Raw genomic sequence first — 21,286 nt, 5'->3', positions numbered from 1 at the left:
TGATGTTAAATATAAGTTCCAAGAGTTTGTTTCTTTCTGCCAGCAAGCTGAGCTGGAAGTTTATTATCGGTGACAACAATGCAAGAAAGCTAACGCTATTGTGTAAGAGCCAGGCAGACTCAACTCTATGAAAACGTTGTCACAGGGAAAAGACCAAAGATTAGGCTGTTTTCCCCACGGTATATCTGTCGTGTCCCTTGGCGGACAATAATTAGACTAATATCATAATAATCCCTGATTCTTTTACTGCAAGACAGTGTAATCAGAATTTAGTTACGTTAACGTAAAAGAAAGTTATTCCCGCGCAAGACAAAACCTGTATATAAATAATTTTTGCTTAACATTTTGACGTTGTAATTTTTCTTTCTTTTTATTTGTTGTCATTTCGCGTGGCCTTTGCAGGGAGAGAGGGGAGTTGGAAGAAGCCATACTCCCTGGTCAAATTAAATGCTGAGTGTAACAATTAAAATTATATTGCATATTTATTATTCACAAAAGGGTAAAAATAGTAATTTTTACATGTAGCTAATTATGTTCCTCATTGATATTTTATTAATATGTATTTTATTCTAATGAAAAATTGATGTTAAGATAAAAGTTGGTAAATCCTTCACGGCACCGAGAAATGCTATATAAGCAGCGAAGCTCGGTGGCCCGTGGCCTTTGTATTCGAACCTCTTATAAATACGGAACTTGTATAGCCGTCTTTTCTTTCAACGCTCGAACTTCTGCGTTTTCTTCCACTTCGTTGTTAGGAATTAGTTCATTCTGGGTTTACCTTAGGACAATTATTTAACTCTTCTGGTCAGAAGGCTTATGTTCTCTCTGTTCTATGCTCCTGGTCAGGAGATATAATTGAGAGGGCTGTGATTGTCTTCAGATATACCGGAATTCGGGATCGGCCGATAGACTGTTGGTAGTCAACGTTTGTGACCCTGGTCAGGGTACACCTTTTCTTATTCTGTGGTCACGGATTAATTTTCGGTTCTCTGGTCAGAGGCTGAAAAGAGAAAAGGAAGTTGGATACTTAACTGGATATCGACAGAACCTAGTGGGAAGAAGGATTGTCGATTGCTTGTAGAATCTTGGTCAAGATCTATAAGTAGATTGAGAACCTTTGACCCAGAATTACGAGGGACCTTACATCGAAGACTGAAGCAGCCGGATTAACCCGAACCTTGAGCCGAGGAGACTCAAGCCCCGAAGAGATACTGAGCGTGAAGCCGAGGCTCAATAGACCAATCAAACCAAGTACGATCCAGGGCGGATCCTTACGACTTTAGGGACACCATGTATTAGCACCCGCTGTAAAAACGTTCAAACACGAAATGACAAAACCGCTTAGCCTTTAATCTGTTTTGGTGGTAAGTTTTAATGATTGCAAGTATGAAACTATAATCCATGCATTTCTGGCAAATTTTGAATTTGATATTCAATCTAAATGAACTCTTAATTGCTATAAATCTATTCCCTAATATATATTAGCGCTTTTCTGCTTAGAAACAAATGTACAGTGGGATCCATGAGTATTATCGTGCAAATTGTCCATGACTATTTTCATTAAAATTTCTCTTACATCCTATATGTTTTTAAGCGATGGATTTTTATGTATGATGTTGCAGAAGTTGTCAACAGCTTGTTTTGAGTTTTCTTTTAATTCTTGAAGCTCTTATTAGGTCAAATAAAGTGCGTGAACATAGTGATGGACAATTTGCAGGGTAATACTCATGGATCCCACTGTACGCTGTTTTAACCGCTTCAGACTTGAATTTTTTTTGGCGGTTCATTGTGTTAGCTGCATGGCGCGTGAAGCAGTTTATTACCGCCAAGGATCAATTGTGTTTTGTTGTTCCAAGTGAGTTTGTATGTTGTTCAGTTGTTGTTTTAAGTCCACTTTATTCAGGACAAGCTAATCGGGACTTTACCTACATTTCTTCCGCCAAGCATCGAATGCGCATATGAATGTGTAGGCTGGATGTGCGTGTGTGAATTTGTGTGCGTCAGTGCCTGTGTGTGAGAGTGAGAGAGAAAGAGAGGAGTATTTGTTATAAAAATATGTGTACCCGAGGTCTTCGATATGTGTAAATCTAGTCCAGGAATGTTCTTTGCGTATCCAAAGTATGTGGGAAATATAGCAGCATATTATCCAGATTAGGTCCAATTTTGGACCAGAATATATCCTTATCCTCAATGAAATAAGAACATTCAGATAACGACCCTATCACGTGAAACATGTCCAAAAGTCATCCATAGAATGTCCAAAAAACATGTTAAAAAATAATCCACAGAATTTCCAAAACATGTTCAGAAACGACCCACATAATGTTCAAAATATATCCAGAATATCCAAAAATTATCCCCAGAATGTCCAAAAATATCTTTTTAATCTGATGAAAGAGTTAAGCGGAATGTCCCTGCGAGGCGTACGCTTTTAGTTTCAATGTATTCTGTAAACTTTAACGGTTCCACCTCTACGTTTATAGCTTCACTCATTATTAGACCCTACGTGGTCGCTATATTCTTTTTAATGTTATCAATTATTGTCATTTACTCTGTTCAACCTGTTGTTTAGAATAGCAGAGCCATCCCAGAAGGAAGGACGGAGAAAGAAGAAAGAAGAAGAAGAGCCTAGCAGCAACCTACCTACCTGGTCCGCTCGCTTAGGCTGATAGGTGCCCGGGACCTACCTGCCCGGCTTGTCTGGGAGCACCCGGACCTTCCTTTCTAACCTGCCGTCCCTTCATAGGAGACACCGGTTGGCTTGCCAATTCCCAGCTAACGCCGGGGGTGTCGCGGCATCCTTTAATTATTTTACCCTGCGACCGTTATTCGGGAGTACTGATTGGTTTTTGCCAATTCCCGCCTGTGGTTAGGGTACTACGCACAACCTACTCTCTTTTACAGGGCAACCCGTGACGTCAGCGGTGACCAAGGCCCTAAATAAAATTAGGTCCCCATACTCCCCCTGGCGCCTCACAGCGAGGAATATATTGGATGTTCCCTGCCCCCCCCCTTATCTCTTCGAGACCAAAGGTGGTACAGGTAAAAGCACGTGTGTGGTACAAGTAAATGCACGCGCGTGGTAAGGGTTTCAGGTAAAGACACGTGTGTAAGTGTGCAAACGGACACCCTTGTGTTGAGACTATAATAAACATATATAAATATATATATTAAGCTGGTATAGTCTTTCCTTACACCCAGCAAGCCCTGAGATATTTCTGAGTCCATGTTCTACGGCTGACTAAAAGTTAGCGCATATGGGTAGACTTTTGCCGTCCTCCTAATTGAAGTGTTTAGAGTGTGGTAATTGTGTGTAGGTGGGACGTTGCATAATTTGTAGGTCATATGGCCTACTCCTGTTCGTGATTCATACGTTGGAAACGAATTTTTAGCATTAATTTTCCCCCCATTCTTTCCGCGACAAATGCCGAAGTTAAGGCTCGGTGACACAAAATGTCCAATAACAAGTGATATCGTGGTTTTATGTAGCCTATGTATATTACTACACGCACAAGAATTTTATTAGTGGGGGTTGAGTTAGGGATAGCGTGCGCGGTAATACACGTGCAAATATTGTAAATTTTATATTTTTTTAACCTAGAACGTAAGAAATGTTAAATTTTCAAGATATTTTCGACTTTTATGCACAAAATGTGTTGAAATTCACGAAAAGGTAATAGTTCTCATTATATGTCAATTCGAGTCATTTCTCGATTTCGAATGTAAAACAATTAACATTTTTTGGTGTTATCGCATTTGCGAAAAATCAAGGTGCCTAGACATTACGCGTTGTGTATTCTCTGTACTCTGTTGGAATGAAGTAAACGTAAGCACATAGGCCTACACGTGGCTTGCGAGATATGTGCCTCCACCGGGTATCGAACCCGGGACCCCTTGATTTCAAGGCAACGACGCTAAAACTGCGCCATCGGGGAGGCCCCTCAGGGATTTTGTGCGTGGGAATCTAATGCATGTGATAAATTCATCAATGAAAGTAGCTGCAGTATATGGATGTTGAGGGACTTTATGCAGAATGATTCAAAACTCTCTTAACAGCCCCTATAAAATATAAAGTAGTTAGGTAGCGTACAATTGGTCAGGACAGAAACAGGTTAGGACTGAGGGGAACCATATCGGTGTGTTCCAAGCGGACGTCCGCCATATTGGTGGCCGCCGTATTGAATTCAACTCATTTTATAATGGGTGATGTGATATATCAATATACGAGAATTGCAATGGTGAAGATTTTTGAACCTATATTTAATCAGGAAAAAGTTATGACTGCATGATTGTAAATATAACAAATGTCTCATTTTCCAGGTGTGAGAAAACAGTGCAGAATGCTCCTAACACATGAGGAACGCATCGAGATCGTACTGCTGTCTGGAGAGAGAAGTTTACTTTAATCAACGACATCACGGGATCCAGCGTCGCATGTGGATGTGACAGTTGCACAATTACTCAAAAAGTTTCAGGAGACAGAATCAGTGAACGACAGGCGACGATCAGGACGTCCCAGAGAAGAAAAATGAAATATGAGCTCTAATAACAAGTGAAATAAATTTCAAATAACGGCTGAACGAACCGAGTTCCAGGACTGTTCCAGGAAGGTAGACTGGGACAAGGTCAAGAGTTCCAAACTGCAGTAGCATGTGAAAATATACGAGTTGGTCACTACAGTAATTCGCCCGACCACCGCAGCAGTGTTAATCATCGTTCACGCTTGGTGAGAAGGTTCCCGGGTTCGATACCCGGCAGAGGCACATTGTGGTTCGGATCCCACTTTAAATTGTACGTCCAGTACCTATTAGCCTGTGTGTGCATAAATTGGACTTAAAACAAAAAACTCACACGCTTGGTGATAACGGCAACTTCCCAACGCCTTTTTTGACGACGGTAGGTAGTAGGCCAAATGAGTTCTAGAGACGTGACTTTCATCATTACACACACTTTATAGTTTCCACCGCAGAAGGGTTCTTGTGAATATCCCCGTCTAGCTACAAAACGAAATAGTCACAATAATTCAGGATGTTATTCATATTTCGAATTTAGGGTCCCATATCAAGATTGTCGCAATTGTTTCATCGGCAGATTGTATAGTCAAAACTCCTAAGGTTGTGAATATTAATTAAAAATCAAGTGTTTACCAATCATGTCGTGATTATTCATATCTCCAAAAATACTTGTCTTTGTTGAACTACAACTAGTATATAATAAACAAAAATCACAATTGATGTTGAGGTAAAATATTTTTATTAGAATTGTTTTACAAGTGATTTCTTGGAATGGTGAAAAATTGAAAGTTATAATAAATAATATTTCTGTCCCATCATTCCTCACAAAAGCAGCCTTCTCTGGAATTATCCTTTATCCAGTGGAGGTAACTCGTCACTCTAGTGTAGACGCCAGGATATCCAGGGCGGGCGCAGCCGTTTCCCCACGACACGACGCCTGCAACGAGAAAGTCAGGGTATGGAAGTCTTGTACTTAATTGCCTTCAAAGAAACCATTTATTGAGCACACGGGAACTTTTCTTTGTAGCTAGTTAAGTGCCTTTGTGTACTTTCATAAAAGGGAAGCAGGTTTCAACTTCCCAAACTTTTATAAAAATTATAATGATACTAACACGCAGAAATATGTGTTATCAGAATATTTTTATCGACATCATGTATACATGCATTTCCATCGGCAATTGTCCCCTTCTCTTAATTTAATGTGTGCAACTAATTATTGCTATATTTTTTAAATTCATTTATTTAGGTAGTTGGATTATACTGTTGAAAAGCAGCATACAAGCTTAATCCAGTAGTTTGATGTGTAGCAAAAAATTAACATATACACTAAAAATTACACAATACAATAAGACTGCTACATACTAAAATATACTAACAACACAAATTGCATTCCTATACATCTGTAAATAATAACAATACCAGTTCCATTAATGATATCCATTCAAGATTACAATACAATCAATTATACTGTTAAGTTGGTACAATTGCACATGTTATATTGATAATAAAAAAGTCATTACCATCCAACGAATTGTGGTAGTATTGTGATAAAAGATATTCTAAAATGAGAAATGGTAGAAATTGCAGCGCAGTTAGTTCCAAGTGCATAATGAAGTGTTCATGCGGTAATTTTAGATAATAAGTAAGGAACATCAAGTTAACTAATTTGCAAATAAAGTTCTAAGCATGAGCGTTTCTTCTATTATTCTTCTATTTTATTTAAACTTATTCAACAAATTATAATAATGAAAAAATCTATAAAGTCTGAATTTATAATACGAAAATGAAATAAACCTTTTCTGTACATTCTCTACTGTGATTTTCATATTTTTATTACATGCAAAATTCCAAGTTGTTGTACTACATTCCAATGTAGGCCTTAAATACAAAATAAACAACTGAATTAACAGGAATAAACTGTTAGAATTTGAGATTCTACAGTTACTTTGTTGATGGATTGAAGGGTTAAAACTATTGCAGAAAGATTCTGGATGCCATCAAGGGGGAAAGGGGAAGAAATCCTGGAAAGATTGTTGTTTATCGAATTAAATAAATCTGCAACATATGTTTCACCTGATGTCATGACAAAAGTGTGCGAGTGAAACTTTATGTTTGATCTACGAGTCTCATATATTGAACAATCTTACTACATTATATAATATGATATAGCATTATATGAAGTAAAAAAAATATTGTAAGTATATAATTCTAATAACCTTGATTGTAAGGTGCAACAGTGATTGACGTCAGTGTCGTGACTAACATGGGCTAAGGATAAATTTGTCTATCGCTAGCTACGAGAGAGAGAACATCTACGAAACACCGTTTCCAATGGTAAGCATTAAGAACCAGTCATTTAGTTTTAAGATAACTCTATTATTATAGATAACACTTTAGACGTATTTGGCTCCAGATTTAGTTATACACAAATAAGTTGTTTTTTTCAGTTATCTAAAGCAGTTCACTTTTGTGTAAATTTTCGTATAATTAGGCTACTCTTACAGGAATATAGAGTAGGTAAACACTGATATGTAATTTGACAGCGAGTATAATTTTTTCTAAGTACATAATTTACTAGTTAAACTAAGTTTAACCTGTAATAGATGTCGAAAAACGTATGTATTCATGTTCATACTATAGTTGCAAACATCCTATGGCAGCGGAATAAAAATATTGCATCCATGCAAGCTGTTTTGTTTCACTTATATATTTTTTAAAAACATATTGCCACATACAACATTATCTTCAGTGTAGTTATTACGTAATTAAAGCATAGAATGAGAAATCTAAGGGTCGATATTATAATTATTATGGAATATAATTATTATGGATAGAATTGAAACTACGGGATAAAGTAGAAACAGAATTTTGACCAAGTTGGCCTGAAAAGTTAACTTTTTATTATTTAATAGGTAATTATTTGTTTGGTTACGTGGAAGTGAAAATTAAATAAATCCATGGTCTTTTTATCTTCCTTGCAGTCCGTGATTCGTTAGTATTCTGTGAATTGCAAAAAATAATCGCATTTGATTTTGTAGCTGCCTAGAATCGGCAAAGCATAACTCTCTTACATTGGAAAATGTCATTAAAATGTAGGAATAGTTACTTTATTCCCCAAAATTTCTCAATAATTGTGTAAAATAATGTTCAGAGGAACATATCCCTAAACTTGTCAAAATTAGGCAGAGGTTTCTCAATTTTGAACGTTGAACATTTAAATAGCATGATAAAATACTTTTCAATATTTTTAAATTTCCTGTCCTATTATCTGTTATAAATTAGATCCGAACGAGCCTTACGGTTAGAAATTTTATTTCTTAACATATTTTGCACAAAAATAACAATTTTTAAAATGTATGTGCCATAAAGGCGAAATATATGCTTAAATGAAAACTTTCTAGTGTAGCGCCGTCGCCGCCTTGTATACAATTACTTGTACTCGTATATTAAAACAAGAAAACCTTTCTAAGATGATGTGAAGGAAGTCGGCCATTGCCAGATCGTGAATTAAGGAATACAGCTATAAGCATATTAGAAATGTCGGCCTTTTATGTAGAAAGTTAAGTAACGAATAGGTATGATGCTATGTAAGTAATACATTGGTTGAAACATAAGACGAATTATTGCTGAAGACGATAGGAGGACAGGATGTGTATCAACGAGATGTTTACTTTCACACCATATGTAGTACAATCACGGCTCCATTGACATTTAACACAGTTGCATTTATATCTTACCTATCAACTCATATTTCTTGTCTTCCTTTTCATATGCCAAAGGTCCTCCACTGTCACCCTGAAAGAAGAACAAAACAAGAAGCATAAACAACTCTTGAATTGTATTATACACATTTCATTTCATTAGAAGTTAATTAATTTACTATAATTGAAACAGTATAGTGGGGTGTGTTGTTACGTGACCTTTGTAACTAAATCAAGGAAAGGGACGCAGTAACATTGCGTAGATCAATTTCGTCAAAGCTGTAGGCAAGAATATAAATGGCAACAATATAAATAACAAGTCTGGTGCACAATTCATTAGATGTGAAATTAGAACATTTTTAGAAATTTCCAGTTTCCGCCAATGAGCACGTGAAAGGGAATGGCGGGGCGGGGAGAAAACGACTGCTTCGCTCTACCCTCTCGATTTCCCTCTTCTTTCCCGCTATGCGCGGCCTTGTTACACAGATTCCGGGGAATAATCATATTATGTAACTGATTTTTCAATATCAGTTACATAATATGGAATCATATTGTGAGTTTGCTTACTTTTATAGTAACTTTTAGATGCCGACCTCCTAGGAGAAATGCTTAGCACATCGTTCTACGAAGTCAGAGGTTCTAAGTGCGAATTCTGCGTAAGGTATGGATGTATGTTGGCCCAATCATCTATGTTATCAATTCTCATCCATTTGCAGGGTCACCATTAATTTCATTTTTCTTCTGTATATCATTTTGATTGGATTCTTTCATCCATTTGTTTGAGTTGATGATTTAAGTCCACTTTGTACACAGTAAGGCTAATCGGGACTGGACCTACAGTTTAAAGAGGAATCCGAACCACTATGTGCCTCCACCGGCTATCGAACCCGGGACCCCTTGATTACAAGGCGACGACGCTACCACTGCGCCCTCATCCATTTGTAATACGCTTTACGGTTCAGGACTAGATTTAGGATTTCCGGCATTGCTTTCCCTTTCTTTCTTCCAATCCTCTCCGCATACTCTTTTTACTGAATACGTGACCACCCTCTCTCCCTTTCTTGCCTTCCCTCCTGCAACACATGGTTAGGATTGCGATCTTCCTCCTTCTAGCAAAATGTCCAAACCATTAACTATTGTCTTCACTAATGTTTTTTTTTATTGTAGCTGGTCTCTATTAGTGAAATTTTTTTTCATTCTGTCTCTTCTTGCCTTTCCTACTGCTCTTCGTAGGTATCTCATTTCGGCCGTTTGGAATCTATTATTTTGTTTTGATAATGTCAAGCTCTCTGTCCCATTGAGTAACGTGGGAACATATTTTATCTTGAAAATTGTCATCTTATAAAAGACAATGTAGTTATGGTGGGATTGGTAGAATCTGGAATGAGGAAGAAATAGTGCATGGAAGTATGGGAAGCGATGGAGCCGAAAGTTTTGAAACACACATGTAGAGAAATGATAATTTTTTGTATAGATAATGACTCGATCAAAGAAACCCCACAAATTTGATCATTTATTTCTCTTTTACTAAAGGTCTTTTCTACTGTTACGGCGGCCGATCCTTCTTCTGGCAAGGTAGGTGGGAAGCGGGGAAGCAACCAATTCAGTACGATAAGAACTCAGCAGCCAGTAGAAGGAAGTACGCGTAGTTCTTCCTACCGCCGCGTCGTGTCTCTCGGCGTCACTGCTGTTGTGTGCTTGGTCTGCTGCGTAATCCCCGCTCCCCACTTCCCTTGTCAGAACTAGGACCGGCTGCCGTAAGAGTGGAAAAGACCTTTAGTTAGTTTGTTGTTGAGTTGATAGCACACCGGTTGCCTTCTGTACTCTGTTGTCCGCTTTCTCACATCCATTCTTTCATCTGACGTTATTACTGTTCCTAGATATGTATATCCAGATGTTTATCTTTCTAGTGTATGTCAAGGGTGCTTCCTCTTCCTTGGTCACTGCCATCACTTTATTCTTATACACACTCATGCTCATTCCTATTGTACTTATCCATTCGATCACAGCCCCTTTTTGGTTCAGTAAAATTATCAGATTACCTGTTTTAACCGTTTGTTCATAAAAAATTCTTCGGACTTATTTTATTCTCCTACATTAGAGACGTATAGGACGGGATACGGATGGGAAGGAAACGTAGTTCCCAGGGAGGTCGGGACTTATTTTGAAGTGGGAGGTCAGGTTTTCAAATCCATAAAACCAATTTTTAGAATATCTTCCCCCATATATATTATATATATATATATATATATATATATATGTATGTATAATTAAATATCTCATTATATTTTATTGTTATAATTATATAGTTATTGAATATATGAATATCCACAGTGGAAAAGCCTCATAAGAGAGAAGAGGAAGCCCAGAGGCATCTATTACGAATTATTTTGTTACTTATAATTCCATTAAACGGCGCTACTACATGAAATATAAAATTTTAGGTCTTACGATAATTACAGCAAATTTCCATTCCAGCATGGCACCCGATCTTCGCATGCAGCGAGGTCTTCCTTTAATGATTAGTAACATAACTGAAAATGCGCTACTTTTAAAAGGGGGTGAAGTACACCTGAAATCGTATTGAGAAAATCCATGTTTCTGAAACTTTCTCTTCGATGTGTTGAAAAGAAAGTTGCCCGTGTTCTCTTATCATTTTAGAAATCGTAGTATAATTTTAACAAAAACGTCGCATACTAAAAGAAGAATTAGATGAATGAAAGAGTTAAAAATAAATAATTTAATGAGAGATTTAGTTTATTTTACTTCACTTTTCTGCCATTTTTGGATAATCCCGAAGGCAGACTATGAGATCGAGGCAATATGGTATATTTTATTATGTAGGTGCTTTATTTTTCATAATTTAACATATAAAATATTTCTGCTTCCAAAATGGTGTACAAAAACGATTCTTTCACCTTTACTGATATTTTCAAATTTCAGACTTCTATTCAGAGATTGAGAATAAGAAATGAAACTATCAGTAATTTTAGAGCATTTGCTATAGTCTAAAATTTTGCAAGGAAGACTTTGAAATATAGTACATGGTTGGAGAGGTCCGAGGTTTCAAATATGGGGCAAGTCTCCACGCTACAATCCTTATTCTCATGCGACTTTTTCATTTAAGATTTTTACCTATTTGCCAGAACTGTTTAACATTTCTTTCGTAGTTCTTTTTAGTTTCTCTTTCACAATCTTCCAAATGTTCCAGTCCTTTTTTGCCTTACTTTCTGCTTTGCACTGTTTCTCTTCTCCACACATTCATTCCAATTATCCTCTGACCTGTTCCTATAAGTTTCCCAAGCTTCTTTCTTCTTTGTAACTTTGTCTTTAACATAATTCTAGCATCATTTTGTTATCTTCTTCTGCCTTCCTATTGTGGTATGTCCACATACCTCTTCAGCTTTCTTAACACAAATTATTCTTAGCACTTTCCATCTCTCTTCAAGTGTATTTTCTGTTAATATCGTCATCTCTCCTACTCAGTTCTCCTGCCACTCTTCTTTCGAATTCTGATCTTTTCGCTGGCATTCGTAATTGGGCTATTTTTTTGTCCGTATTTCTCAATCTTCTGCATTTTTGTTTCTTTAAATACTATCTTCATAATGAGTGGTCTAAGTTCAGTGATAACTCTAAGCTTCTGTAGACTCTAGCATCCTGTACTGCACATGTCATTGTTCTGGTGATTTTGAAGTAATCTATTGTACTTCTGACTCCTTTGTTTCCAGCTTCAAAAATTATTTCATGAATCTACTTGTGAGGTTCTTATGATCAAGTCATTGTCTGTACAAAAGGGTATCATTCCTCCCCAATTGTGTTTCAAAACTTTCGGCTCCATTACTTCCCATACTTCTATGTACTTTTTCTTCCTCATGTCATATCCTGCCTTTCCCACCATAACAATATGTATTGTATACTACTATTAGTATTACTGTAGGCTAGTGTAAAACTGGCCTTTAAGAAAAAAAATCTTCTGCACCTTGAGTTGCGGCAAAAATTTGTGTCAGAGTTGCACTTTTCTTCTGGATTTAGATTTACTCTGATAATTCTGGAGCTCACTGGTTCACAATCCCTTAAAGTTCCTGTGTACTTTTCTCCTAAAATAATTCCTACTCTTCGGTTAACTCTATTCTTATTATCTATTCCTAAGTAGAGAAGTGTATAGTTATTATCTAAAGCTTTCTATTTATCTCGTATCATTTGGATATGGTGTGCAAGTAATAATAAACTAATCCCACTGGATCTAATCTAATTCGTGATAGAACAGACAAGAGACAAGACGATAGTAGCTGGAGAGTTCCAATTGTCCTAGGGCAAGCGCTGATTTGATCAGTAACCCAAATTGTACCATTTATAGCTGATGCAGATGACAGCAAATTCGAAGCTGTAGAAATGAAATGCATCAGAAGAATATTGGTGAAAATTGGATGGGATCGGATACGGAATGAGAGAATACGAGAGAGGTGAAACAAAAAATGCAAATGTGTGAGGTAGAAGAGAAGTGTCAGTTTATATGGTTTGGACATTTAAACAGAATAACTGAAGACATGAAAGCCAAGAAAGTGATGGAAATGTGTGTTGAGGGTAGAGTAGGAAGGGGCAGGCCAAAGAACACGTGGTAGAATAGAATAGTTTAAAAATGTAGAAAAACGTGGGAAAACGAAGGTGAAGCCGATAGAAAGCAGGCCAGTACCAAGGATTGTTTTAAGGATGGGCCAGATCCGAAAATATGAGTATTTATGTGTGTATGTAGTATGTATGTATGTATGTATGTATGTATGTATGTATGTATGTATGTATGAGTGTGTGTGTCTATATAAATACATACACACACACACACACACACACCCACACACACACACACACACACACACATGGACGTCCGCAGGATTTTTTCCAGGGAGGGGCAAGGAAGGTATTTTTTTCCAGGGGGGGGCAAACGAAGGCAAATTTTCCCCAAAAATAGTGTTGTTCCCTAAAAAACATTGCTTTAATTTGAATTTATGGTGTTAATGCAATAATTAACACATATTATTGTGACTAAAATGAAATTTTATGTGTGAAATACATATTTTTTGGTTGACTTTCATTTTCCAGGGGGGGGGCCACGGCCCCCCCTTGCCCCCCCTTCCGGACGCCCATGCACACACACACACACACACACACATGTATATAAAGAGAGAGGGAGAGTGAAAGAGAGATTGCAAAATAGTGGAAATGTGTGAATGTTTTTAAGTTCTAGATTTTATTTTATTTATTGTTTTCTGTTAATTATTATCAATAAGATTTCATACTTATATCAGTCTTCCATTCCTGTTTTATCTCTTTCTTTGTATATGTTTCTAAAGCCCGTACCCAGGATTTCTTCAAGGAGGAGAGGGTAGATCCGAATCAGCGGCATCGCCATGATTAACAATCTAGGGGTGCTGAGGAGGTGCGGATTGAAATTTAGTGTGTGCTGCATTCAAAATAAAGAAATCAGGAAAGAAGCATGTAACATTCAGCCACTACATCATGTTTAAACAATAACATGTCCAAATGTTACTTAACAAAAAAAAAATACATTTTCCCATCACGACTGCAGTTCGAAAAAAGTCGGGACAGTGATTAAAAGTAGGGAACTGTCCCGACTAAATCGGTAAATAGGACGTCTGGTAGCCTTCTAGTACCAACGATTATATAACTAAAACTACCCAATAATGCAGACTCGGACTTATACACAACAAACACATTAATTTATGCAAGAACACAATTGAAATTTTTACAAATTTCCAAAATCGTTCATGTTTTTTTTCGTAGCTTTTTAAGGTTGACATTTAAATATTTCATGGTTCGAGGTTGGGGGACATGGCAATTTTTCTTTTGAGCAATGCAAGAAATGTTAAATAACGACACAGATCTCCCAATTTAACAACTTTAGAACTCTACCTCTCTAAAACTGAAGAACGAAGTGTACCCCACAAAGCCATGGTCACTGGATAACTGGATAACATGAAACATGCTTGATTGATTGAGCTGGTATTTTAAGTCAACTTTATGCATAGTAAGGCTAATCGGGACTGGACCTACATTTTAAAGTGAGATCCGAACCACTATGTGCCTCCACCGGGTATCGAACCCGGGAAACATGAAGATTTGTCGATCTGTTCTATAGCATTGCGAACAAAGTTTTGCTGCCAGCATCTCTAACTTTAAGGTATGTGCCATACTTGCTGTTATTAGCGTTCCCATTATTAACGTTCAAAGAATGTAAACACTATTTTGGGACGCTCTGTATTTAAGAAAACAAGCGTAGGAAGAAGAAAGTGTTGCTTATACTTAGAATTTACAAAACAAACTCGTATATAATTGTGGTTAACCTCGTTACAGACAGAAGCCGTCCCTCACCTGACAGGAATCTTTTTCTCCTTCGGGGTAGCCGGCGCACAGCATGTTGTCGGAGATCATGTTGGCGCTGTAGTTGGTTTGGCGACACTCGTCGTTGCTCATGACGGGGACCTCCACCTCCTGAAGGATGCACGACGGCTTCCCCTCCTCGCGGGTGGTACCCCACCCGGTGGCCACGGACATCTTTCCTGAGTACGTCTCATCTGGAAAGTGAAATCCACAACGTCACCAAAATTATTGAAAATGCATGGAATGGCCACGTAATATTATTTATTTACTAGCGTAAGGGGAACAGAACAAATACCGCCATTAACTGATTTTTGTAATAAAAATATGACACAACCTGAATATGTTCCATGGCATATGGGACATGATCAGGAGATGAAATATTAGTAGTAAATTATTGACTTCCGACCCTGCCATGACGAAAATGATAACTATATACAGTGTGGTATTTGAAACACTTTCAGTAAGAAGGGAATTTCCAGTAACTTCTTTAAGCAAAGGATTTTATGTAAATTGTACATACATACCTACAAGAGCCAAACCTGAGAATGTAAACCTGAGTATGCAAGTGATATTTCACTTATTTTATTAGTTTTACTGAGGACTGGCACATATTGTTTTTTATCACAATATTTCAACTGATTCAAACATTTTTTCAGTAAGTGAGTTAACTATATGTTGGGGGAGCGTGTGTATACATAGGCTATGTGGAAGTTTTTAAGTCTACTTTATATACAGATAGAGTAAACGGGAGAGAGCCTACAGTTTAAGGTGAGTCCCGAATCACTACGTACCTCCACTGGTTATCGAACCCGATACTTATTGATTACAAGGCGATGACCACCACTATGTCATTGTGGATAACACACACACATTGGCGGGTCTTTAACTTATTAACAGGGTAATAGTTTCTGAAATGTATATGAAATTATAGAACCTGTCAACGGAAATTTACAAACACGAATGAAGCTAACGGTGGTATTTTGAACGCACGCTGTGTCACTCTAGAGGAATATCCAGTGAGATGTACATAAAAAAATTGAAATAGTAAACGGGATAAGGGGACACCTTCTTTGATAAGTCTCTTGATTGCAAAAAAATGTTTGTGTGTAACACATTTTGGTTATCTCCACAGGCTTCGAATAAGCGTTCAAAAATTATTTCACAGTTTCGATTGGTTTGTAACTCCATAACAAGTTTTTGTGTTCAAAATGGGAAAAAAATAAAAAATGTAGGAAAGATTTTTTTAATGGGCAAAGAAAACCTAATGTGTACGAATTTAAACATGCAAAGAAATAAGTTTTTGGTAACCCCTTTCAAAAAATGTTTTGTACACATATTTCATGAAATTTTTAGACCTGTACAAAAAGGGCTTATTCGACTTCATTTCTCATTTAAATCCAAGAAGTATTTCCCTCAAACCTCTTCTATGGAGTCACTATAAATGTTCAAAATTAGCCCAGTGCGTTTTTATGTGATGAATTGGTTTTGAAGATATTTTATTTGTTTTCAAAATTTAGCTTGTTACGAGATTACGAAGAGTTTCTGGATGTCCACTCAAAAACCATGGACAAAAGCAAGAAATGTATCCTACGAAAGAAATTTTAAATTAAGAGACCTGTCAAACGATGTAACTCGACCTCTTCATATTTTTTAATTATTCCCTAGCAAGGCATCGTGTTCAATTCCACTTCCCCTACGTGTTCCCACATGATCTTGTTGGTAGCACGTGCAATTTATTATCAGTTTCGTAACTGATAGCCTCTTACAAAGTTTGTATGTTTGACACAATTTCCAGTTGCTTTGATTCATTTGTTAATATTTTTTGTAAAACTGTGTTATCCTTGATGCATGGTGTTTCACTCACACTCGATTTTTGCTTATAAAAATCATATTGGTCATAATTAGAAGCATGGTGACGTCACAGCGAGTGTTGGAAGTGGTCGCCATTAGCATCAATGCATACCTGCACATGCCTCTCCATGTTACAGAGGTAGCCACCAACACATCAGGAGCCACAGCATCAATTTCACACTGAACACTGTTTTGCAGTTCCATGATAGTCAGTGGCTTGTTGCGATAGACCTTTCCTTTTAGCATGCCTCATAGGAAGAAATCCGGTGGGTTAAGGTCAGGCCAACGTCCTTTGGGAATGACGCGATCTTCAAAGAAGGACACAATTTCTTGCATTCTGGCGTTGGAAGTGTGGCAAGTTGCGCCATCCTGCTGAAAATAACCATTACGGAGATCCTCGTCATCCAACTAGCCAAGAACTTAGACTGAAAGCACACGTCCTTACGATTGGCATTTAACGGCAGAATCACCCAGACGCACGCACATGCCCACGCAAGGACTAGAGAGACTGAGGCGCCATCTTCATTGACGTCACCATGCTTCTCATGCACCAAGGTATGTTTGTAGCAAATTTCGTACATTATGATCAAAAGTTTGATTTTTATAAGCGATAATCAGAAGCCAAGAGCGAATGAAACACCCTGTACATAGATTGTATCCTAAGTACTTAATAGCATAGCTTTTTCATATAGTACTTTGGTACTATTTTTATTTAAAAATTATAATTCATCCTTCAACTTATTTAGTACTTAAGCTTTTTTGCACTTACTGGTATCACTGGGGAGACAAATCGGCCTGATGGTTTCTGTCATTGGCACCCTTTCGTTGAGTCTGAGTAGCGCGATGTCATTGTCAAAGTTCAGGTAACTGAAGTCCTGGCTGATGGCTCGAATCACGAACCTCGCTTCAGGGTAGGTGCTGTTGCATCTGTCGTGCTCGCCGAAGGTCACTTTAATCAAAAACCACATGAACCTGTAAGATAAAGCCTTTCACTAAGCAATTACTGTCAGAGATGAAATACAAAAGTACACTAGAAACATAGCAGTAGTAGCTGAGAGATGCAAATTATATAGAAAAGGTAACCACGTTTATAGTCTATGTGGGTTACTATGACAACAGGATTTTGTTGTATGGATGGATGAACATGTAGTAAATGTATACATGGATATGATCTGTTTAAGTTTTACACAATTAAACCGGTGTTGTCATGGTTTGGTGTTGTACCTAATGCCTTTTATATTTCATGAAATAAGTCTAAGCAACGGGGAGCGAGACGATATAAGTAGCTTAATATCAGTGGCGTAGCATGGATATTTCGGGTGGGAACGCCAAGTCCGAAGGAAGGGTCGGCCCTTTCTTGCTTAATAATTTACTTATGGTATTAGTCGCCACAGGTATTGTTTATTTGCCTGAAGTCAGCTTGGTTTTCAATAAAACATCATCCATGCATGTTTTAGCTAGAAAATTAGATGCCTCACTATGCCACAAATGTCTTGAACTCTGGTGTTTTATACCTTTTTTATATCTTTCTGCATGACGCAAGTCATTAAGAAACCTACCTGAATCACAAACGCCTCTGAACAACAGTAGACGTCATTGTTGTGGATGATCCAACTACTGATTGATTTGGTTTATTTTACTTCGCTTTTCTACCACTTTTGGTTAATCGCGAATATGAATATGTGATAATATTGATGAAGGGATACTGACAAAGATCACCCGTGCTCACGCCGGGATTCGAACCAGGGACCTCTGTCGTCTTGGCGCACTGTCCAAAGCACTCTGACACGGAGGTGGGTGGATGATCCAAATATCGTACACTCTACTGACGTAACAGTGCCGATTGGTAATTCAGACCACTGTTTATTACATCTTGAGAATGCTGATAAACATTTTAAAATAATTTTGTCCAGAGACCATTCGATGTTAAGAGTTTTCAAATGAATGCTAAACATTTCCATTGACACAATATTAAGCAGTTAGATAATAACGAAAAAATAATAATAAAATAATAATAGTTTTGCGGTTTAAGTGGTAGAGCAGCCACAGGCTGAATTTCTATCACGAGGACTTCACCAAATTATTTGACAAAAGCTGTTTTGATATTTTAGTTTCTAATGCACATCGCTGTTCGTGCGATAAATTATACAATGCAGTGGCCATTAAGAAGCAGTGTATTTGAGATTGGTAAAGTTACGTCAGTCAATATTGCGTATTGTAGCATCACATAGCACGAGTTGCATGAGCGCGAAGAACCAGGTAGGAATTCTATCACTGTCGTCTGCTTCAGAAGGCAGGAAGGGTCACATGTACCAATCACGATAGACCGACCTCTGCTGCTCCGTACGCTGGCGTATGAGAGAGCATTTACGCGCGTGCTGTAGACATCGGAGCTTTCCCTCCTGAAAAGCAGCAAGGAATATAGAGCCGAACCTGCTCAGCGTTCGGCCAGGAAAGACATTGAAAAAAGATGCTAGAACGAGTGTTGAGAGTGGAGCGTTGAAAGCGGATTGCGAAAAATAGCTATTATAATGCCATGAAGGTCAAACATATATGAAATTAGTCAAGTTTTACTTTATATTCACAGCATTTACGCATTTTTGAAATTTTAAATCTGGGAACGCCGGGCGTACGGGCGTAATATAACGCTACGCCACTGCTTAATATACATGATTCACATCATATAATGCAGGTGTATCTCTGTCACTGGCGGCCAATGAAGGGGGGCTGCACGACTGCAGCTCCCCCAAACAAATTACATTTTGTTGCCATTAGTGCAAAAATTAAATATTTATACTTCCGCTATCTTACTGCGTCCCGTTGTGCTGTGTGGAGCTTTCAAATTCACTTGGCGCGCGACGAGAGGCAAACTGGTATATGAAACCGCTTCCCCCTTCGGGGACTGCCAGTACATCTCCATGTTAACTCCAACGTAAGCACTGCTTCCATTTCCCTCCCTGATAGACCCTTGTCAATGCTAGAAAGCAGACTGCATTCAACGCAGCCAATGTACGGTGACGCTGCCAAGTGGTAGAAATCGAAAGCTCTCACACTATGACGGCGGACACCGCGCATAAACATGACATTACCGAGAGAAACAGTGGCCGGCCACGTAACGCGTCCGTTTCGTTTGTCAGTAAGTGCGTGATAGTTTAAGTTTTTCGAATCGATTCAAAGAGTTATTTGTTTTCTGGCAGTAAGTTATATAATCTGGTGTTCTGAATGGTAAATCGTACAAGTAAATATGAATAATTCAATGAAAGACCACCGCATGGAGTTCATCTTCAAATAGTATATATATATATATATATATATATATATATATATATATATGAATGCAGCCCTTCTAACAATAAGTAGCATGAGTCGCCACTGATCCCGATGTGAGGCTGGTGCAAGGAAATGTTCAATCAAGGAGACGAATAGGGTGTTCAAGTTCAGAAGATTCAACAAATGCCTGTCTGCTACTTTAAACTTTAATTTGATTAGTTAGGGCGCACCACGTGACCATACACCACACATTAGACCGCTCCAGAACGTAGTGCAAACGATGCACACACCAAGTACACCATCTGACACCAAATTAACGAAGTAGACGAGTCGGTGTTGCACGGTGTAACGAACTAGACGCACGAGTGCAGAGAGTCAAAAAGTGTGGTGAGCAAGACTGGGTTAATATGTATGCTGTGAATGAACCGAGAGAGAGAGAGAGAGAGAGTGTGTGTGTGTGTGTGTTAGTACTAATTATTATACAGGATGATTATATATTATTGAGCGCTTTCATATACGAATTAGAAAACAACACACTATTGAAGCAACATTTCTTTTGTTGAAAAAGATATAGCAGCGTTAAGAGTTTGTGGACGTACATAGTGGCTCCATGGTGGCAAGGTAGGGAACCTCTTACCTGATTCGCAATCAGGTTTCCGTACTATTATCTGTCACGGACAATATTTTACGTTCGATTAACGATAAAAAAAACTAACTATACTAGTATTATTAGACCTTTCTAAAGCTTTCGATCTTTTCAATCATAACCTTCTCCTAGCAAAAATGAAATACTACAGTTATTCGAAGCCTGCAATAAACTGGTTCCAATCATATCTACACGAAAGAAGACAAAGAGTTTTTTACCCTGCCGACACTGGATCATCACCGATAACATTAAATGGAGGAGTCCCGCAAGGTTCCATTCTGGCCCCCCTTTTATACACCTTATACGTCGCTGATATATCAAACACCATCAGCCATTGTAATATACATTGTTACGCGGATGATACGCAGTTGATGATATCGTCATTACCATCGGATTTGTTAAACAAGATAGATAAACAATGATTTAGATGCCCTTACCTTAACAAGTGGCTCACTGCAAATGGGCTCGCAAATAACCAGAATAAATGCGTATACACAATTTTAGGCTCTAACTATTATCTTGAAAAAGTAAATTATGATACAATTAACATCAAAATTAAAAACTAAAACATAATTTATGCATCAACGGTTAAAAATCTAGGCCTTACTTTTGATCCCAATTTTTCCTGGGCAGGGCATATCTCAGCGCAATGCACAAAAGCACTAACAATAATGAGATCACTCTACAGGAGGAGAGACTTTTTCACTAGAGAAACGAAATTATGTATCTCATCGAAACTCTAATATATCCTATTTTTGATTACTGTGATGTGGTGTACGGCACGAATTTACAACGTAAAATATCGAACAGAATACAAAAAATAAAGAATTCTTTCATTCGTTACGTTCTCTCGATCAGGAGAAATCAGCACATCCTACCCTTGCTCAATACATACAAAATCCTTAACA

At 37.8% G+C, this 21,286-nt stretch overlaps 1 protein-coding gene across 1 annotated transcript in view; it reads right to left on the bottom strand.

Annotated features, from left to right (window-relative positions):
• Positions 1 to 5,257: 5,257 nt before the first annotated feature.
• Positions 5,258 to 21,286, bottom strand: part of LOC146003600 (trypsin-1-like) — a 43,449-nt gene continuing 27,420 nt past the window's right edge. The window contains exons 4-7 of the mRNA XM_083141912.1: positions 17,232 to 17,434; positions 14,603 to 14,805; positions 8,252 to 8,309; positions 5,258 to 5,451 (exon numbers count right to left, since the gene is read on the bottom strand). Coding sequence (XP_082998038.1) covers positions 5,330 to 5,451; positions 8,252 to 8,309; positions 14,603 to 14,805; positions 17,232 to 17,434 — 586 coding nt within the window. The 3' untranslated portion in view covers positions 5,258 to 5,329. The remainder of the gene's footprint in view (positions 5,452 to 8,251; positions 8,310 to 14,602; positions 14,806 to 17,231; positions 17,435 to 21,286) is intronic.

Source organism: Lepisma saccharinum, chromosome 20 (assembly GCF_977018435.1).
Source record: "Lepisma saccharinum chromosome 20, izLepSacc3.1, whole genome shotgun sequence".
NCBI lineage: Eukaryota > Metazoa > Arthropoda > Insecta > Zygentoma > Lepismatidae > Lepisma > Lepisma saccharinum.
This window is presented reverse-complemented; position numbering and strand designations above follow the sequence as displayed.